The 21,937-nt window shown below is 42.0% G+C and overlaps 1 protein-coding gene and 2 long non-coding RNA genes across 7 annotated transcripts in view; 2 read left to right on the top strand and 1 right to left on the bottom strand.

The window, feature by feature from the left end:
- LOC135364145 (uncharacterized) overlaps positions 1-21,937 on the bottom strand; it is an 81,770-nt gene that overhangs the window by 30,822 nt on the left and 29,011 nt on the right. The gene's annotated exons all lie outside the window — the stretch shown is intronic.
- The window catches only part of LOC123859367 (uncharacterized), a 107,456-nt gene that overhangs the window by 82,582 nt on the left and 2,937 nt on the right, over positions 1-21,937 (top strand). For 4 of the 5 annotated variants that reach the window (XR_006794445.3, XR_010410825.1, XR_010410826.1 and 1 more), the window contains 2 exons: positions 10,367-10,519; positions 12,959-13,142. This is a non-coding gene — a long non-coding RNA (uncharacterized LOC123859367). The remainder of the gene's footprint in view (positions 1-10,366; positions 10,520-12,958; positions 13,143-21,937) is intronic. The other variant, XR_010410827.1, reaches the window with a different exon arrangement.
- On the top strand, positions 15,977-19,396 carry LOC123859365 (ADP-ribosylation factor-like protein 6-interacting protein 1). Its single transcript, XM_054512732.2, has one exon. It carries the CDS (start codon positions 17,789-17,791, stop codon positions 18,398-18,400), a length of 612 nt encoding a protein of 203 aa, XP_054368707.1. The 5' UTR covers positions 15,977-17,788; the 3' UTR covers positions 18,401-19,396.

The raw sequence follows: 21,937 nt of genomic DNA, 5'->3' as shown, positions 1-21,937 counted from the left end.
TCCAGGCAAGGGAGCAGACCATTCAAGTTATAAAACAAAGAGTCTTGCCCATGTGTGGCACTCTGAGTAGTTGAGCATGGTAAGAGGTAGAGCAAAAAGTGGGGGAGGGAAGATGGGCAGGAAATGAGTCAATAGGGGAACTAGGACGTGTTAGGAGTTTAGATTCTTACCCCACTGAAAATAAATAGGTAATCACTAAGGGTGTTAAGTAAGAGAGGCACAAGAGCTTTGCAGTTTAGAAAAAGCAATCATGCAGGAGGGCCACCAGATTGAAGAGTGAGACAGGAGGTCACTGCATTGGTCCCAGAGAGAGAGAGAGAGACGGTGTGATTTCAGTCCAGAGCAGTGGCAGTGATGATGGAGAGCAGGATTGGGTTCAAGAGACATTTAAGAGGCCTGTAGAGAGCTTGTGACTGAATGTGGGAGGTAAAGGAGAGGCTAGGGCAAACATCTAGCTTTCTTTTTGAGCCCATGGGTGGATGACAGTGTCATTTACCTCAATGCAACCAGGAAGAGGAGCAGGTTTGGAAAGAAACCTGGTGAGTGGGTCAATGGGGGCGCGCTAAGCTCTGGGGGCCTGTGAATCCTCAATGGAGATGTTTGGGGAAGATTGGATTCAGGGCTCAGGAGGAACTCAGGAGGGGACTGGCTTGGCGACTGGGATTTGGGAGACATTGGTATATTAGCAGTAGTTGCTGTAACAGGAGTGTGTAAGGCCACCCAGCAGGAAGATGCAGATGCTTGATGTTATTTGATGGATGGAGAAACCAAGATCTCTCAACTGGTACATGGCAGAGCTGAGCCTGGAGGCAAGTCATCTGCCTCCAAGCACCATACCCTTCCTGCCATTCCAAAGCCTCTGCAGGGATCCTGGAAATGAGCCCAGCCATCCCTAGGGACCAGCGGGTTTTACCTCTGTAGTTCTTCTGCTTTATCTTTGGTAAGCAGCCCCTGGAGAAGACTTTGCTGTGTTGCTCTTGGGGCTCTGGGAGGGTAAACCAAGTACTCATCTTGGAAATGCCCTTGCATGGGATAAGGCATAAAATGCACACATTCGCTGCCATATTCGCACTTGCATTTGATCCTTACAGCTGCCCAGTAGGCCCCTCACTGCCCTGCTTCCTTCTCTAGATTCTGCCCACATCAGGCCCTTTGCTTCACCTCCCCTCACCACCAAAATTTGCCTGTGTTAGGTCCCATTCTATCTCCACTCTAGAACCCAGGTTCTGTGCTAGACCATGTGATAAAGCAATTCCTGCTAAGATGAGTACTAACAGGTTAATGAGAAATCCATCCCATGGTACCTACTCCTTCTAACCAGAATCCCTGGAGACATGTAAGCGGTAGTGCTAAAGGCAAGAATTTCAAGTGACTTGGCAGATTGTTGAGGAAAGGATAGGAGTGTGAGCAGGAGAGGAAGCAGAGAGAAAGTTGGATCTCCATGAGTATATTTCATATCACATTAAAGAGTTTAGATTTGAGTTTATTCACCATGATGAGACAGGAGTCTGCCAGTCCACAAGCCCCTTTTTGTCATGATAATTGACGTTCTATTTCACCACCTGCCAAAACAATTGATGTGCCCTTGACTACACCCCCCCCCCCCCAACATCTCTCACTTCCTGGTCTGAAATACAACAGGGACGCCTGGGTGGCTCAGTCAGTTAAGCGTCCAGCTCTTGATTTCGGCTCAGATCATGATCTCAGGGTTGTGAGATCGAGCCCCGTGTGGAGCTCCATGTCGAGCATGGAGCCTGCTTAAGATTCTCTCTCTCCCTCTGCCCCTACCCCACTGTCTCCCTCTCTAAAACAAACAAAAAACAAAACAAAACAAAAAAAACCTCCCCCCAGACACACACACAAAAAAACCAAGCATGGAATACAACAGAAGCAGAGACAGAGTAGTTTTCAAATCAAGGCTGCAAGTTCCGAATCTACTTTCTCAAGCGCTATGAGTGATATTGGTAGACCCAGTGCTGGGCCAGCTTGGAAGCCCACTCAGAAACAGTGTTTAGTAAGGGATGAGTTGAGAAGAAATCCTCTGCATGAGGGATTTTTTCTCTCTTGGCAAAATATGATTTGCTGTTTTCAAGTTAATGAAAAGAAGAGGGGGGAAAAAACATCTGAAAGGTCTTTTAAAGGTAGTACAAACTTGGACAGAGAAACACTTACAAAACAGTCTGTCCTGCTCCAGCTTGTTCTGTTCCAGCCCTGCAAGACTCAAGCCACAGTGACCCCAGGGTCACAGAAATAAAGAGCCCACTGGGGTTGGGGTTTGGAGAGGAGCAGCGTTATCTGGCACAAGACACACAGGGCAGCGGCTTATCTCAAGGGTCAAAGACTCTATGCAGGCCCTGGGGCATCTTGCCTGCCCCACCCCTCTGCTGTACCTCCTGGGAAGGGCGATAGACCGCAGCGGGTGGGGCAAGCCCAGCCCACCTCCCCAGTGGCAGACAGGAAATGCTGGAGCACTGGGAATCAGGGCAATGGAGTTCATGAAATCACATGCTTTCTGGTTGGAATGAAATTGTAAGGCTGTTCAGTCACACTCCCACCAGTTGGCGTCTGAATTTCCTCCACAAGATTCCCGTCAAGTGGTCATTAAGCCAGAGTTTGAATAGCCCCCATGACAGGACATGATTATCCTTCAAAGAAGGCCATTTTATCTTTACACAGTTCTGACTGGAGGGGCAGTCTTGCTAACATTGAGTCTAAATGCCTCCCTGACCTCAGCTACCTGGTGCAAGATGATCTTCTGTCGTCACAGAGATTGCAAAAATTCTTAACCAAAATTTGACAAATCAAAACCAACAACATATTAAAAAAAAAAAATTTGACTATGACCAAATGGAGTCTAGCACAGCTCTGCAGGATAGTTTAATATAAGAAAACTATAATACTATAATAATACTAATCAATGTAATTCTTCAAATTAGCAGTCTCCAAAAGAAAAACCATACGATCAACTCAACTGATACAGAAAAAGCATTTGACAAAATCCAACAACCATTCATAATAAAAACTCACATCAAACTAGGAACAGAATGGAATGTCCTCAGCTTAATATGGAGCATCTGTGAAAAACCTAGAGCCCACATCATACTTATTAGCGAAAGACTAAATTCTTTCTAAGAGTGGAAACAGGAAGGATATCTGTTCTCATCACTCTTTGTTAACATAACATTGGAAATTATAACCACAGCACTAAGGTAAGAAAAAAGAAAAGCATACGGGTTGGAAGGGAAGAAATAAAGCTGTCTTTATTTGCAGATGATATGATTATCTACACAGCAAATCCCAAGGAATCTACAAAAAAATAAAAAATACCTCTTAAAATTTACAAGTGAGTTCAGGAAGACAGGACACAAGATAAATACAAAACAATCACATTTCTATGGATACCAAAATTAAAACAATATCATTTATAATCACTTAAAGAAAATGAAATACTTACACATGCACTTAGCAAAACAATGTATAGTATATGTATGCTGAAAATTGAAAAATGCTAATGTAAGAAATTAAGGAAAACCTAAGTAAATGGAAAGACATATCCTGTTCATGGATTAGAAGGCTCAACATTGTTAAAGATGTCACTTCTCTCCAAATTGATCTGTATGTTTAATGTAATTTCTTTTTTTAATTTTAATTCCAGTGTAATTACCATATAGTGTTATATTAGCTTCAGGTGTACAATATAGTGATTCAGCAATTCTGTACATTACTCAGTGATCACCACGATAAGTGTACTCTTAATCCCCTTCACCTATCTCACCCATCCCCCAACCCACCTCCCCTCTGATAACCATCAGTTTGTTCTCTATAGTTAAGAGTGTGTTGTTTGGTTTGTCTCTTTTTTTCTTTGTTCATTCATTTTGTTTCTTAAATTCCACAAATGAGTGAAATCGTGGTATTTGTCTTTCTCTGGCTGACTTATTTCACTTAGCATTATACTCAACAACCATGTTGTTGCAAATGGCAAGATTTCATTCTTTTTATAGTTGAATAATATTCCATTGTATATATATATCACCTCTTCTTTATCCATTCATCTGTAGATACTTGGGCTGCTTCCATAATTTGGATATTATAAATAATGCTGCAATAAACATAGGGGTACATGCATCTTTTTGAATTAGTGTTCTTGTATTCTTTGGGTAAATACCTAGTAATGGAATTACTAAATCATAGGTAGTTCTAATTTTAATTTTTTGAGGAACCTCCATACTGTCTTCCACAGTGGCTGCACCGGTTTGCATTCCCACCAACAGTGCACAAAAGTTCCTTTTTCTCCACATCCTTGCCAACACTTGTTGTTTCTTGGGTTTTTTTATTTTAGCCATTCTGACAGGTGTGAGGTGATCTCTCACTGTGGCTTTGATTTGAATTTCCCTGATGATGTGTGATGTTGAGCATCTTTTCATGTGTCTGTTCGCCATCTGGATGTCTTCTTTGGAGAAATGCCTGTTCATGTCTTCTGCCCATTTTTTAATCGGGCTTTTGGTTTTTGTGTGTAATTCAAAAGTTCTTTATAAGTTTTGGATACTAACCCCTAAATGACTAAGATATGTCATTTTCAAGTATCTTCTTCCATTCAGTGGGTTGTCTTTTAGTTTTGTTGATTGTTTCCTTTGCTGTGCAGAAGGTTTCTATTTTGATGTAATCCCAATAGTTTATTTTTGCTTTTGTTTCCCTTGCTTCAGGAGACATATCTTAAGAAATGTTGCTATGGCTGATGTCAGAGAAATTACTGCCTGTGCTCTCTTCCAGGATTTTTATGGTTTCAGGTCTTACATATAGGTCTTTAATCCATTTTGAGTTTGCTTTTGTGTATGCTGTAAGAAAGTTGTCCAGTTTCATTCTTTTTTTTTTTTAAAGATTTTATTTATTTGACAGAGAGAGAGACACAGAGAGAGAGGGAACACAAGCAGGGGGAGCAGCAGGCTGAGGGAGAAGCAGGCTTCCCACAGAGCAGGAAGTCCAATGTGGGGCTCGATCCCAGGACCCTGGGATCATGACCTGAGCCAAAGGCAGATGCTTAACGACTGAGCCACCCAGGCGCCCCTGTCCAATTTCATTCTTGTGCATGTGGCTGTCCAGTTTTCCCAATACCATTTGTTGAAGAGACTATCTTTTTCCCATTGCATATTCTTGCCTCCTTTGTCAAAGATTAATTGACGTATACTCATGGGTATATTTTTGGACTCTTTTCTGTTCCATTGATCTATGTGTCTATTTCTATGTCAGTACCCTACTGTTTAGATTACTACAGCTTTGTAGTATATATTGAAATCTGGGATTGTAATACCTCTAGTTTTTTCTTCTTTTTCAAGATTGCTTTGGTTATTCAGGGTCTTTTCTTCCATGCAAATTTTAGGATTATTTGTTCTAATTCTATGAAAAATGCTATTGGTATTTTAATAGAGATTGCATTAAATATGTAGATTGCTTTGTATAGACATTTTAACAATATTTGTTCTTTTAATCCATGAGCATGGAATGTCTTTCCATTTGTTTGTATTATGTTCAATTTCTTTCATCAATGTTTTGTAGTTTTCAGAGTACTGATCTTTCACCTCCTTGGTTAAGTTTATTCCCAGGTATTTTATTATTTTTGATGCAATTGAAAATTGGATTGTTTTCTTAATTTCTCATTCTGCCACTTTATTATTAGTGTATAGAAATGCAACAGATTTCTGTATATTGATGTTGTGTCCTAGGACCTTACTAAATTCATTGATTAGTTCTAGTAGTTTTTTGGTGGACTCTTTTGGGTTTTCTATATACAGTATCATGTCATCTGCAATTAGTGAAAGTTTTACTTCTTCCTTAGTAATTTGGGTGCCTTTTATTTCTTTTTGTTGTCTGACTGCTGTGGCTAGGACTTCCAGTGCTATGTTGAATAAAAGTGGTGAGACTAGACATCCCTGCCTTGCACCTGATCTTAAGGGAAAAACTCTCAGTTTTTCACCATTTTCTATGATGTTAGCTGTGGGTTTTTCATATATGACCCTTATTATGTTGAGTTAGGTTTAATGTAATTTCTAACAAAATCACAGCAAGGTTGTTTTGTAGATATATGCAAACTTATTCTAAAATTTATAAGGAAAGGCAAAGACTCTGGAGTAGCTAAAACAACCCTGAAAGACAATAAAGTGGGAGGAATCACTTTGCCCAATATTAGACTTAAAATACATTGAAAGTAATCAAAATAGTGTGGTTTTTAGCAGAGGGATAGCCCCATAGAGCAATCAAACAGAACAGAGAACCAAGAAATAGATTCACACAATATGCCCAACTGATTTTTGACAATGGTGCAAAAGCAGTTCAAAGGAAGAAAAGATCACATTTACAACATATGTTGCTGGGGCAATTGGACACACATAGGCAAAAAAAAAAATTTTTAAATAAACTTTGATTTATACCTTCAACCTTATACAAAAATCAACTCAAAATAGATCACAAACTTAAATGTAAAAAGTAAGACTCTAAATTTTCTAGGAAAAAAAATTGAATAATTCTTCAGGTTTTAAAGCTAGATAAGAGTCCTTAGATTTGACACCAGAAGTTTAATCTATAAAAGACTTTGGACTTTATCAAAATTAATTTTTTTTTTTTTTGCTCTGTCAAAGACCCAAGTAAGAGGATGAAAGACAAGCTATGGACTGGAGGAAAATATTTACAAACCATATTTCAAACAAAAGATTGGGACTAACATTTAGAATATATAAAGAACTCAGAAATCTCAACAATAAAAAAAATGAACAATGAAAATAGAAGACAGCCAAAGATATGAATTTACTGAAGAAGCTATAGTTGGAAAGTAAGTACATCTGAAAGTTATTCAACATAATTGCCATTAGAGAAATGTAAATTAAAACAACAGTGAGATATCACTATACTCCTATCAGAATGGCTAAAGTAAAAAATAATGACAGCACCAAGTACTGGTAAGGATTTGGTAAAACTGGATCACACATTGCTGATGGGAATGTAAAATAGTGCAGCCAATCGAAAACAGTTTGGAAGCTTTTTATAAAATTAAACGCCTGGATGGCTCAGTGGGTTGAGCATCTGACTGACTCTTTGTTTTGGCTCAGGTTGTGATCTCAGGATCATGGGATCAAGCCCTGCATCATGCTCCACACTCAGCAGGGAGTCTGCTTGAGGATTCCTCTCCCTCTGCCTCTGTCCCTCCCCCTGTTCATGCTCTCTCTCTCTCTCTCCAATAAATAAATAAATCTTTAAAATTAAACATGCAACTACCATATGACCCAGCAATTACACTCCTGGGTGTATATCCCAGAGAAATGAAAAGTTATGTTCACACAAAACCTATACACAAATATTTATAGCAGCTTTATTTTTAATAACCAAAAGTTGTAACTACCCCAGATGTCCTTCAAAGAGTGAATGGCTATCCGAAGGACACATACAAATGGCCAACAAGTACGTTAAAAAGGAAATATCACTAATCATCAGGGAAATGCAAATCAAAACCACAATGAGATATCACCTCACACCTGTCAGAATGGCTAGCAACAAAAAGACAAGAGATAACAAGTGTTGGTGAGGATGTGGAGAAAAGGAAACCCTCATGCATTGTTGGTATGAACATATATTGGTACAACCATTGTGGAAACAGTATGGAGGATCCTCAAAAAATTAAAAATAGAATTACCATATGATCTAGCAATCCCACTTCAGGGTATATGTCCAAAAGAAATGAAAACAGGAGCTTGAAAAGATATCTGTACTCCCATAATTCATTGCAGCATTATTTATAATAGCCAAGATAGGAAAATGACATAAGTGTCAGTTAACAGATGAATTGATAAAGAAAAGGTGGTACATATACACAATGGAATATTATTCAGCCACAAGAAAGAAGGAAATCCTGCCATTTGTGAAAAACACAGATGGACCTTGAGGGCATTGCACTAAGTGAAATGAATCAGATAGAGAAAAATAAATATGCATGGTACCACTTAAATGTGAAATCTAAAAAAAAAAAAGTCAAACTCATAGAAACAGAGAGTAAAGTGATTAAAAGAGCCTGGGGGGAGAGAAATAAGGAAAGGTTGGTTTGAAAGGGTCCAGACTTTCAGCTATAAAATGAATAAGGTCAGAAGATCTAATGTATAACATGGTGCGTATAGTTGATAACATTGTATTTTACGATTGAAATTTGCTGAGAGTAGAACTTAAATGTTCTCACCAAAACAAAACAAAAACAGGTCAGTATGTGAGGTGATAGATGTGTTAAATTAACTCAAGGGAAGGAATTCTTCACAACGTATATGCATACCAAATCATCACAATGTACACTTTAAATATTTTATAATTTTTCTTGTCAATTTTACTTCAATAAAGGTGAAAAGACCCAGAGTGAGTGGCTAAACAAACTATGGTCTATCCATACCATACCATATTGCTACTACTTAGCAATAAAAAGAAATGTATTATTGATACACTTAACTTGTATGAATCTCCAGAAAATTGTGTTGTGTGAAAAAGCCAATCTCGAAAGATTATACAGTGACATTCTTGAAATGACAGAATAATAGAAATAGAGAACAGATTCCTGGTTGCCAGTGGTCAGAGATGGGTTGAGAGGAGGGACGTGGTATGGCTATTAAAGGGCAACAAAAGAGATCTTTGTGGAAATGGGATGATTTCATATCTTGGCTACATCACCCGGCTGTGATATTGTACTATGGTTTTTTAAGATGCCACCACTGGGGGGAAACTGGATAAAGAATGCACTGGATCTCTCTTGTATTATTTCTTACAACTGCATGTTGCCTGGAAATGGAAGGGCAGGGGGTGGGGGCAAGAAGGGAGGGGCAGGAAGGAGGGGTGACAAAGGGGCATGAGGAACGTTTGGGGGTGATGGATATGTTCACTATCTTGATTTTGGTGATAGTTTCACAGGCATATACATATGTTAAAACTTATCAAAATGTACATTTAAATACGAATAGCTTGTTGTATGTCAATTATACCTCAATAAAGTTTTTTTTAAAAAATATACAGGGGCGCCTGCATGGCGCAGTCAGTTAAGCGGCTGACCCTTGGTTTCAGCTCAGGTCATGATCTCAGGGTCATGACATTGAGCCCCGTGTTGGCTCCCTGCTGGGCATGGAGCCTCCTTAGGATTCTCCGTCTCCCTCTGCCCCTCTCCCCTCTCTTTGTCCATCCCCCCCTCAAATAAATAAATTATACACACACACACACACAGACTCCTACGACCCAGAATCAGAATCTTCAAGGGCGAGACGCAGGAACGCGCTCTACAGCCCGCCTGGACGTGACACCACGGAGGTCGGGTAGCACATGAGATAAGCAACAACAAACGACAGGGAATGGGTTAGGATGGAGTGTGGTGCAATGTGATGGTATGGGCCTTGGAGCTCTTGCTGACAAGCTTAAGATGACAAAATAGGAATACATAGGACCTCTGAGAAGGGAAGTGACGTGATTAAAACAAAGCGGCCACAGCTTGATGGTGGAAGACTCTTCCGAAGTGGCAGCTCCTGTGTGTTCCCAGAACCGAAATGCCTGGTGGACCCTTCCTCGGTTTCGAGGATGCCGAAGGCCAGTCAACGTTTTCTTGGCTGACCGCCTGACTAGATAATTTAATCGCATCAAACGATTCTACAATTCTGGATGGTGACTCTTCTCAGTGATTTTGTGCTAGAAGTTCTTTATTAACACATTCCTGGTCTCTGCATCTCAAATAGCCTGCCACACGCTCAGACAAGGTTCGAGTTTATTGTGGCATGATTTTTACAGGGAAGCCAGCCCATGACACGCTTGCCTGTGAACCGCCCCGCCCTGTCCACAGCAAGGCACACCTTTCAGCAGCTCTGTTGGAGCTATACGGATTACTCGCCCCGGGGTGGGGGGGTGCGCAGAGTCCCCGCAAGATCGGAATTAAGATAAAGAGACGTGAACCAGCTTTGTCTGTGACCTGCGCACAGGCCATTCAGGTGTGTGGCGTGGGGTGGCTGAGGTGGTGAAGGTCAGCCTGCAGAGAGAGAGAGAGAAGGCAGCCGATTTGGGAGAAGCAGAAGCCAAGACGGAATGGGGCCCTGGGAACTCAGTGACTCTCAGTCACTTCCTGTCTTGCGTGACTGCAGATGCCCCCATTACCTTGCAATCCGCCCTTTTTCCTGCCAAAGCGGCTTTGAAGTGGCATTCTGTCATAGGCCACTTCAGGAGATTTGATTTTGACAGTTCACACGATCACAAACCCACTTACACCTGTTATGTTCGATCTGCTGATTTGAAATTAACAAAAGAATTTTGTACAGCTATTTCCAACGGTGAATTCATATCCAGTGCTTTTGGTTTTTCCTTTCAGTAACAGTGATGCTGACTTCTCTGTTCAAAGAGGAAGCCACTGACCAAGGAAGGACTGAGGTGGTTTCCAGTAAGGCGGATGGAAGGAGGCATCTCTTCCCATGGCCAGGCAGTGACGCACAGACCGAAGCTTGGAAACAAAACCATCCTGAAGGTAAAACATGTCCTGCCCTTGGCCTCTCTTTCCCCATTTGGAAATTCTTTCTTCATATCTCCTCTACACTCTCCAGACCTCAACTTGAGCCTTTTTTGGAGGAGATGAGGAAACAGGTGTGCTTGCTGTCTCTCGTGTACAGCAAGCTATCACTGAGGTGCTAGTCAGCCTTTTTTCTAGGCTAACCAACCCCCTGCCCCTCAGCTTTGCAACCTATGATCCTTGCTGCTCTTCCGTTCGCAGCTGCCCCTCTTCCGTTCGCGGCTGCCCCTCCGGGCTCAGTTCCCACAGTGGAGTTGGATGTAGACAAATGGAGATAAATCCTCTCCTTCTGCCTCCCAAAGTTTCATTTAGTGTCTTCCCTTTCCTTCCTGCCATTCTCTCTGCCACTTCCAAAGTTCAGGCCTCATCAGCTCTTAATCTGTGTTGCATGACTAAGACCTCTGCCCTCTCCCGTCTTCCTGCCCCCTACATATAACTGCCCACTGACTCTCTCCTTGACCAAATCATCCTTCTGAGGCCTTATAATCCTACCACTCCCTAGCTCGAAAGTCTTTCCTCTTGCATGTGGAAGAAAGTGCAGACTGTGGTCGTGTATTCACTCCATCCTCCATGAGCTGGCCCAGCTGCTCTCCCAGCAAACCCCCTTTGTGCTTCCTGTGGTCCAGTCCAGCATGCTGGGCGCCCGACATGATGCCATGAGCCTGCGCACGGTTTCTGCTTGCACATGCCTTCTGCCCAAACATTCTTGCCCTGTCTCAGCTTGTCCAAGTCCTGCATATTCTACTTTTTCTCAAAAGCCTAGCTTGGTGTGCCTTCCTTTGCAATTCTCCCCAGACAAAATGAATTATTCTGTGCTACCGAGCCACATAGTTTATGTTTTTGTTTATATAACTTTTAAAGGTCTGGCTTGTAGTCCTAGGGTACAGACCTGTCTTTCCCGCTAGAAGGCCGGCGCTTTACGGACAAAGCCTGGCCCTACTGCTCCCAGTAAGTTCCAGGTCCCTAATTCAATGCAGGGCATGCAGTATGTGATCTGCATATACTGGCTGGATCAAGTTTGCAAAAATACGTGCCCGTGGGCAAGCTGTGTGCCCACAACAGTGTCCTCTGGTCATGTGACTGTTGTTTCAGAAGATTCGCGAGGTCAAATGACTTAGCAAAAATTTTGCAGACCAAGTGGCTGGAAGTAAGAGCTGCAGAAGCACCCTGGATTAACACTGATCTAAAACACATGTGTCTGGAACCCCACTGCCAGTGCAGGAAGATTTTCCACAGCATATGCCAAGGGTTACAGCCTGATACTGTGCCCCTGGGAGAGGCCAACAAACCACAGGCTCCCCCCGAACCCCGGCCCCTCTGGCGTCTGGCGCCCCATCGAGGACATTTAGGAGGCCTGCAGAGCCTTGAGCATGACAGAGTTTTGCCTCCCCTATCCAAGAAATCCATCTGCCTGGATGTTCCAGATAATGGAAACTTGCCCCTCTAGGGCACCCAAACTTTTCAAAGTCAAATCCATTTTGATAAACAACTTCCAAAAGGAAGAATACAATCCAACACTTTCCCACACTCTCAGGTTGTCATGAGTGTTATTTGACCACCTCTTGATAGCCCTGAGCTGAGATCGGGTATATCAACTGCTGTTTTTCCCACAGGATTGCCCTCTTCACTACTATACCTTCAAATCATAATCGTTACAACAATAATAACCAGCACTTACGAGCCCTTCCTACATGTGCGGCACACCAAGGGGCCTTCTACATAATTATTTCATTTTGGCTTTACCATGTCCCTAAAAGGTAGATTTTTTTCCCCCCAGTTTTTAGGTGTGAAAACTGAGGAGCAGGGAGGGTAAGTAACTTGCCCACAGTTACGTGGCAAGTTAAATCATGGAGAGTGGTCCCAACCCAGGCAATGAGCTCCAGAGCCCACATTGGCAAATCCTTTACTCCACCGCTTCCCTAGGCATGGAAATAAGGGAACCGACTCATCCGGGGTTTAGCATTGACAACTCTCAGTCCAGGGAAAAGCATGATGGTTGGTCACCCTAGCTGGAGAGCAAGAGAGCACTCTCCAGAACACTTGGCTTTTGTAAACCAGACGTGCGATTTCAGATCATCCATCCCTGGCCATTGAGGATAGGAAAGGAACCCAGTAGCCCAGTCAAACCAGGAGGGCCAGACAAAGAAACAGCACCCCCCCGCCCCCGCCGCCGAAGACAGTTAATAATGTTGCTCTCCTTGAAAACATATTTGTTCAACATGAGTGGAGGTGAGAAACTTCTATGAATGAAAATCATACACTCCTTTCTTTATATTCAAAACAGGAAATGGCTACATACACGTATCGTGGGCAGTTTTCTAAGCCAGACCGTTTTGTGAGGCATATTAAAGAGCATATCATTTAGGTAATAAAAAATAAAGAACCCTCTCATTCCAGAGGAACAACATCTTAGGAGCTGTGCGCTATTTGGCTTCACGGGTCAGCTGGCTGTGACTCATCTCGGCGTGGACTCAGGTGGTGGGGAGACGGAGGTCCACATGCAGATGTGTCCCACTGCTTGCCTGGAGACATCACAGAAAGGAAGGCTTCCCCAAAAAGAACAACAGTGATGAAGTTGACAGTAAGGAACCTCTTACTTCCATAGGAACAGTTGTTAGTGAACCCTGAGTTAGCTGCCATCACATTTCTTGTTTATGCCAGTGGGGTTTTAATGCTTAAACCTTTCCCGGGGCCTCCTGCTTCATCTGCCCGGCTCTCTGGCCCTAGGAAAGTGGATGGGTTTTGGGACTGCCTTTTCTTCAAAGGCCTTTTCCAAAATCTTTCGTGGCGGGAAAAGCTCAGGTCAATGGCAGTCTGGTTCCCAGAATGGCGAGGTTGCTGTATTTGGAGAGTGTTGCTTCCACAGGACATTAAATGCTCCTCTGCGAGTTCAAGATTAACTTCTAGGCAAAACAAGTACAGTGGCTTCCTGCCTTGCTTCTTGCCTCTGCACAAGCCCAGACATTACCTTGGCAGGAGGTCTTAACATTTTAAGGAAAGCTGATCAGCCTGATGGCAAGATGGATGCTGCTCTCTCTCCCACAGAGGCCCTCAGGTTCTCTTGCACTTGTTTTACGGCAGGTTCCAACAGGAACTGGACTCAGAGCCATACCCTTGGGGCTGCCCTTGAGCCTCCCCAGAGGGATTCCTCAGCTCCAAGCAGCCAGTGGGCATTTCATCAGGCAGCCACGTTACTCTTCAATGAGCTAAATAACTTTTTTGGGAATTAGCAACCAAATGGTTTGAGGATGCCAGAAAAGGTGATGAAGTTGCTCTTCCTTAACTATACAAAAAATTGTTCCATGGAAAATTATAAGGGCATTTTTTAAAGGATTTTGGAGTTCACATTTCTGTTCATTCTCTTTTTCATTTTCTTGTTAAATTTAGCTATTTAGGAAATTGCTTATTAAAACCAAGAGAAAAAAATAAATAAATATCATAAACCCAAAAGAGCAAGATATTTTCTCCCTTAAAACCAAATCTGACTTTTCTTTCCTGGAAAGCTCGCAGCAGGGAGAGAGGTGGTTATCTGTCCTGGGAGCGCTGGTACTATCTGGGGCTCAATCCCTGTAAATACTATTTAGTTTGTACTTTTCCCAACTTTCAACTCCCTGGCACATTCTTGGGCTTTTGAGTGTTCCAGGGAACTTCTGCAAATTGACACTGACACAGTATTGAAAGCCTACCCAGGCAAACACCTTTGTACTATGGTGGGATTCTAGATGGACTTGGCTCTGACCCACAGCAAAGTTAGAGCCTGCAACACAGTCTCTCTCTGTAGGTGCCTGTCTTCCCCCAAGAATGTTAAATGAGTATGCCAACTTACTCTGTTCAATGACCTTAGTGCCTGAAGAGAAAAACTTCCTCAGACCATCCACTCTATGGGACTGTAGGAAGAACCTGCTGACCAAAGTGAATAGACTCAAAAATGTAAAGCCATTTTCAAGTGAATGAGGTCAAAACAAACTATAATTTGAGTTCTTTTGCAAGACGTTAAGCCCCAAAGTAGTAACAATATCTTGAAAGTTAAAATATACAGAAGTTAGGACCCCTTCCAAATGGATGTACAGAGAAAAAGCTATAAAACCCTTGTTCTTTGGCATCTTTACCTTCAGTTTAAGGCAAATGAGATCCAGTCATCCTCTTGATTCACAGATTCCATCTTTGCAAATGTGCCTACTGGCTAAAATGTATCTGTTATCCCCAAATCAATACTCCCGGTCCTTCTGTGGTCATGAGAGACAGCAAAAAGTTGAAGCACTGAATGCACTCCCTTCTAGCTGCAGTCCGAGCAAGGCAGCCGAGTTTGAACAAGGGGACGCTCTACTTTCCATTCTTTCTACAAACATCCTTTTCACAGTCTATTTAGTGTCACATTTTTCAAGGTTTTTTTTTAAGGTTTTATTTATTAGAGAGAGAGAGAGTGCATGTGCACAAGCAGGGGTAGCAGGAGAGGGAGAAGCAGGCTCCCCACTGTGCAGAGAGCCCGATGCAGGACTCGATCCCAGGACCCTGGGGTCAGGACCCAAGCTGAAAGTAGACGCTTAACCTACCGAACCACCAGGTGCCCCATGTTTTTCACGTTTTGGTGTCTTTTGTTGGTGATTTCATGGTTTAGAGTTACTCCCAAGCATGTGTTGACGTGCTGGCGGGAAGGGGCCCGATGGAGAGAGGACACGTGTTAGACAAGCTCCGGGCAGGCCTGAGTTACAGTGCTGTTGGTCGTGAGTTCAATGTTAATGAATCAACAGCATCTAATAAGGTGCCTTAAACAGAAACATACATAAAACAAAGTTATGTATTAATGGGCAGAGGAAACTGCTGTGACCAGAAGTTCGCGGGAATCTGTTTCCACTAGGGATGATGGTTCAGTGTTTACTGATTCAGTGTTCACAGAAACTTTATGGAACATAACTAACACAAATAATGAGAATTGACTGTTTCATCAAGCTTATAACTGCCCTTTTAAGGGATTTGAAATCTTAGGGTCTCTCTTTGTTGCCAATTTCTGTTTACTCTCACTTATTGAGTATCGACTGTGTGGGGAACACTATGATAGTTCCTTAGAGGGTTGAAAAGTGACTACAGCTAATAACCTTGCCCTCCAGAAGCTTCTGGTCCAGCAGAGGAGAGAAGAATTTGGATTGACAGAGCCTAACAGCCTGAAGGAGGAATACTAATACCTGTTCAGGTGTTTACCATCACAGAATCATAAACTACAAGACTTTGAAAACAATGGCCCACTGCCTCCTTCAATACCTTTCTCACCTGGCTTCCAGGGCACCAAACCATCTCCCTGCCTCTCCTTATCCCCACATTCCCCTTACTGCTAAATGTCAGGGTGCCCCAGAACTCAATGCTTAGATCACATTCTTTTCTATCTACACTCACTTCCTTGGTCATATTATCTGCCTTTCTGATCTTAAATATTGACTAGACACAGATGGTACTTTCTGACCTCTAAATTCACATATCCACCTGCCTGCTTGTCTTCTCCATTTGAAAGTCCAAGGGGCATGTCAAAATTATCTCAAACTCCTGATACCAGATTCTGATCTCACCCCACTCTAACCTTCTCCTTCTCTAGTTTTCTTCGTGTCAGTAAATAGCCATTCCATCTGCGGCAGATTTTATTTTTCAAAAATCCCACAACAATATATTCACTCTCATATGCTCTTGCCATTCCCCCATGAAGAGATGGAGTCTATTTCCCTCTCTTCCACTTTTGGCAGAACTTTGTAACTGCCTGGATGCATACCAAGTATGAGAAGTGCCACAAGACTCCCACGGTGATGTCAAAAGTTTGATACACAAAATACCAACAACATTTTTCACAGAACTAGACACATAATCCTAAGATTTGTATGGAATACAAAAGATCCCAAATAGCCAAATCAATCTTGAAAAATAAGAACAAACCTGGAGGTATTACAATCCCAGATTTCAATATATACTACAAAGCCATAGTAATCAAAACAATATGGTAATGGCGCAAAAATAGACACATAGATCAATAGAACAGAATAGAGAACCCAGAGATAAACCTACGATTATATGATCAACTAATCTTTGGCAAAGGAGGCAAGAATATGCACAGGAAGAAGATGGTCTCTTCAACAAATGGGGCTGGGAAAACTAGACAGCTACATGCAGAAGAATGAAACTGGACCACTTTCTTACACCATACACAAAAAACAAACTCAAAATGGATTAAAGGCCTAAATGTGAGGCCTGAAACCATAAAAATTCTAGATGAGAGCACAAGCAATAATTTCTCTGTTGCCATAACAACATTTTTCTAGATATGTCTCAAGAAGCAACGGAAACAAAAGCAAAAATAAACTATTGGGATTACATCAAAATAAAAGCTTCTGCATAACAAAGGAAACAATCAACAAAACTAAAAGCCCACTGAATGGAAGATGCTTGCAAATCACATATCTTAATCATTTAGGAGTTAGTATCCAAACTATATAAAGAACTTATACAACTCAACACCAAAAAAACAAATAACCCAACTAAAAAATGGGCAGAAGACATGAACAGGCATTTCTCCAAAGAAGACATCCAGATGGCGAACAGACACATGAAAAGATGCTCAACATCACACATCATCAGGGAAATTCAAATCAAAGCCACAGTGAGAGATCACCTCACACCTGTCAGAATGGCTAAAATAAAAAAACCCAAGAAACAACAAGTGTTGGCAAGGATGTGGAGAAAAAGGAACTTTTGTGCACTGTTGGTGGGAATGCAAACTGGTGCAGCCACTGTGGAAGACAGTATGGAGGTTCCTCAAAAAATTAAAATTAGAACTACCCTATGATTTAGTAATTCTATTACTGGGTATTTACCCAAAGAATACAAGAACACTAATTCAAAAAGATGCATGTACCCCTATGTTTATTGCAGCATTATTTATATTATCCAAATTATGGAAGCAGCCCAAATATCTACAGATGAATGGATAAAGAAGGGGGGTACATATATACAATGGAATATTATTCAACCATAAAAAGAATGAAATCTTGCCATTTGCAACAACATGGGTGGACCTAGAGAGTATAATGCTAAGTGAAATAAGTCAGTCAAGGACAAATACCATATGATTTTACTCATATGTGGAATTTAAGAAACAAAACAAGGCACGAGGGTCGCTGTGTGGGTCTCAGTGGAAAGCTTGTTTGGGGGGCGGCTTGCGTCAGCTAAGGCAGCACCTCCGGGACGATGGCAGAGGGAGAAAATCGCAGCACCAACCTGCTGGCTGCAGAGACTGCAAGTCTGGAAGAACAGCCTCAGGGATGGGGAGAAGTGATGCTGATGGCTGATAAAGTCCTCAGATGGGAAAGAGCCTGGTTTCCACCTGCCGTCATGGGTGTGGTTTCTTGGGTGTTTCTGACTATCTACTATCTGGATCCATCTGTTCTGTCCCGTGTTTCCTGTTTTGTTAGGTTTTTGTGCTTGGCTGACTACCTTGTTCCCATTCTAGCTCCTAGAATTTTTGGCTCCAGTAAATGGACCACTGAGCAACAGCAAAAATTCCATGAAATTTGTAGCAATCTGGTAAAAACTCAACACAGAGCTGTGGGCTGGTGGAAACGCCTCTTTATTCTAAGGGAGGAAAAGCCTAAAATGTACTTCCTGATCATGATCGTTTCTCTTGCTGCGGTTGCTTGGGTGGGACAGCAAGTCCAAAACTGGCTGCTCACCTACCTGATAGTGATTTTCTTACTGTTGTTTCCGGGATTAAACCAGCATGGAATCACTTTGAAGTACATTGGAATGGCCAAAAGGGAGATAAATAAGCTTCTTAAACAAAAAGAAAAAAAAAATGAATAATGCATCTGCTTTATTCGGTGTAATGAATGGCATATACATTGTCCTTGGGAACAGTTTTATTACGCTGTCTGGACACTAAAATGTTACAGAAGTAGCTCTTTGTTCTCCCTCTTTCTGCCCTTAGTTGGTAGAAATTCAGACTTGCCAAGTAAGGCTTTATGCATAGGGTCTTCATGTGACATGTAGCTAGATGCATTCTCATCAGTTGGCTTCATATGGACAACTCATTCGTGAGTATGACTTGTTTTGATTTTTCTCACCCAGGTTAATTGAATTCTTACTTTTAGGCAACTTCCTTTAAAATAATATAGTGGTGAGCTTCACCTTTTAGTACAGTTAACTGTGACTTTGGATAATTGTTCCAGTTGATCTTTGCTTGAGCTAGATCCAAGCTAGAGGTCTGTGGCTACAGGAAGCTGGTTCTACTGTCTGCTTCCACAGTCTGCTTGAACTGCCTGGCTTCATGAATACAGAGACCAAGTTGACAAAGATGAAGAGACCAATTAAGATTCATTCCTCATGCTGTTTCTATACTGTGGGAGAAGAATCCTCTGGAATAAAATGAAACCAATTCCATGCCCTAGTATGTGTTGGTTTCTGCCTTGTGCAAAACTTAGTGATTTGTAAGAAACATTGATCTTCCCTCCCAAAAGGGGAATATGACAAGCTTCGAGCTCGTCTCTCCTTGCTCTTAGACTTCAAGTTAGTTCCTTAGAGGTTTTTAAACAGCAGGCTTCCAGAAGTTTGTGTTTAGGATTTTTAGCATATTTTTAATTTCAGGTTTTCAGCTGACTACTACTATAGGTTAAGACTCAGGTCTATGACCTTCACTCCAACACCAGCCAATAAAAGGACAGAAGTCTTCCTATACTTAGTCTAAGATTCGTTTCAGTAGAAAATAATCTTAGCCTACTAAATTTTCGAGATCAGACTAAGCCTTGAAAGGTAAGCCTCAAGATTCTCATTTGAGGGTAACTGCTGGCTGCTTTGGTCCCCAGAGATTTGGCACAGTGGTGTTTATGCTGGCATCTGACTTTTTCCCTAGATCTCTCTCTCTCTCTCTGAAGAGTGCAAGGGCTGCTGGGGAGAGAAGACTTTTGGCGATGACAGATGGCCTCTGGTCTACAGAGATTTTGTAACTGCTTGGAAAGTGCCTTAGAATCATTCTCCCTCTCGGTAGCTAGAAATTTAGAATAGCTGGAATCTGTAAGAATGAACCTCTGAGGGCCGAAAATGTGACATTTGGGAACAGTTCTTAAACTCTGATTAATTAGCTGTAATATAGTTTTGTGAATTTATTGCACTGATGCTGGATCTTGTGGTATATCTGTCCCTAAATAAGTATTGTCTTCTCACCTTCAATATTACTGTGAACAGTGGCACCCATTGTAGCAAATGTTTGATTTGGTTTTTTTAATGTTTCATATGAAAACTACAAACTACCTTGATTTTTACATGTGTTTCCTCATTGTAGATAAGCCTATCTTGCTATCTGGATTTTTTTGTGTATATGTGTTCTACCAATTAACTACTTTTGCAGTTTTAATCTTGTATTATTTCTTCTTTGTTTTGTGTAAAAGGGGAAAAATAGAAAGAGCTGGAATCCCTCCCCCTCAAAAAAAGAAACAAAACAAAAAAAGACAAAAATCTTTACTATAGTGGACAAGCTGGGGGTTATCATAGGGGAGGTGGGTGGGGGGATGGATGAAAATAGGTGAGTACACTTATCATGATGAGCACTGAGTAATGTACAGAAGTGCTGAACCACTATATTGTACAACTGAAGCTAATATAACACTGTGTGTTAATTATACCGGAATTAAAATAAAAAAAAAATACTTTGAGGAAGAAGGAGTTTTGGTACAGGTTCTCCTTGGCTTTCTCTCTTTCTGAGGCCACTCACCGTTGGAACCTTGGAACCAGCCACCATGGTGTGAAGAAGCCAAGCAGCCATGTGGAAAGGCCACATCTAGGTGACCCAACCTTAGCCAACAATCAGCATCAACCACCACATATATGAGTGAGCAAACCCTCAGATGAAGCTAGCTCCCAACACTGGAGCTGTCTTGCTAACATTGAGTGAGCAGAGAGGCAAGCTGTTTCCTCAGAGCCCTGCCCAAACGGCAGCTTTATGAGCAAAACAACTTGCTGTTGTTTGCACCACTAATTGTATGTATGTGGTGTAATGACTGGTTTTGCAGCAATAGAAACCTGAAACACTATTGGTAGCATTGCTCAGGCCTGAACCTTGGGGTCATCCTTGCCACCTCTCTTTCTCCCATCCCCCACTTCCAATCTGTCAGGAAATGCTCACAAAACATACCCAGGATCTGAGCTCTTCCTGCACCTTCATTGCTGCCAATCTTTCGCCAACTGTTCCTCATAGGAGTTATTCCAGTAGCTTCCCACCTGGCCTCCCTGCTTCCACCCTTGCCCCTCTTCCATCTAATTCTCAACATAGCAGCCAAAGTGATCCTATTAAATATAAGTTAGATCACATGAACTCTAATCCAAAGCTCAGATGACTTCCCATGTCACTCTACAATTTCCTCCCACCTCCCACAAGCTTTCTGTCCTCCTTTCCTACTATTTTCAGTCCCCAGATCCACTGACCTCCCTCATGCTCCCCAGACACACAGGTCTGTCCCCAGCTGGGCCTTTGCACATGGTTCTCTCCCTTACTTCCCTCAAGGCTTTACTCACTGTCACCTTTTGCATGAGGATATCCCCAGCCACGTTATCCTCCCTCCCTGCTTCATTTTTCTCCACAGCCCGCCTTACCACTCACATCATTTTAATTATTTATCTGGCTTCTCACTTGCCATCCACCCTACCACCACCCACACACAGAGAGAGATCACAGAACACATAGTAGAGTGTTAGCTACATGACGACAGGGGTTTCTGTCTGTTTTACTCACTATTGCATCCCTGGTGTCTTAAACGGTACCTGGTTGGCACACTGAAGGCCACTGATAAACAAATGGATGGGACTGAATAAATGGATGGGATTAAACGGATGGGATTAAATGCTCTGATTGAATAAATGGATGGGATTAAATGCTCTGGTTGAAGTAATATCATCTAAGTAGCCCTGGGAAAATTTGAACCCAGTCTTTTGCTGTAGCTTTTATACCAAGTGAAACACTTTTAGCTACAATAATAGAATACCCAAATAAATCAATAAAGAAAATGTACTCTTATGAAATAAGATAACCTGAAGTGTTTCCAAAGTTGATTATTTCAGAAGCACAATGATGGTATCGAAGACCTAGATGTTTTCTCTACTTTCTCTTTACCACCTTTACATAATGTATGTTATGGACTGAATGTTTGTGCCCTTCCCCCAAAGTTCTTACGTTGAAACACTAACCCCCAATGCCACGGTATTTGGAAGTGAGGCTTTTGGGAGGTTATTGGGATTAGATTAGGTGGTGAGGGTGAGGCCCTCATATGGGATTAATGCCATTATAAAAAAGAGGAAGAGACAGGGGTCTTTCTTTCCATGTGTACGTACCAAGAAAAGACCATACGAAGA

Source organism: Mirounga angustirostris, unplaced genomic scaffold, assembly GCF_029215605.1.
Source record: "Mirounga angustirostris isolate CCGP_5_RB_7025 unplaced genomic scaffold, mMirAng1.0.hap1 SCAF_4, whole genome shotgun sequence".
NCBI classification, from domain to species: domain Eukaryota; kingdom Metazoa; phylum Chordata; class Mammalia; order Carnivora; family Phocidae; genus Mirounga; species Mirounga angustirostris.
Note: the sequence above shows the minus strand (reverse complement) of the source record. Positions and strands in the feature narration are given on the sequence as shown.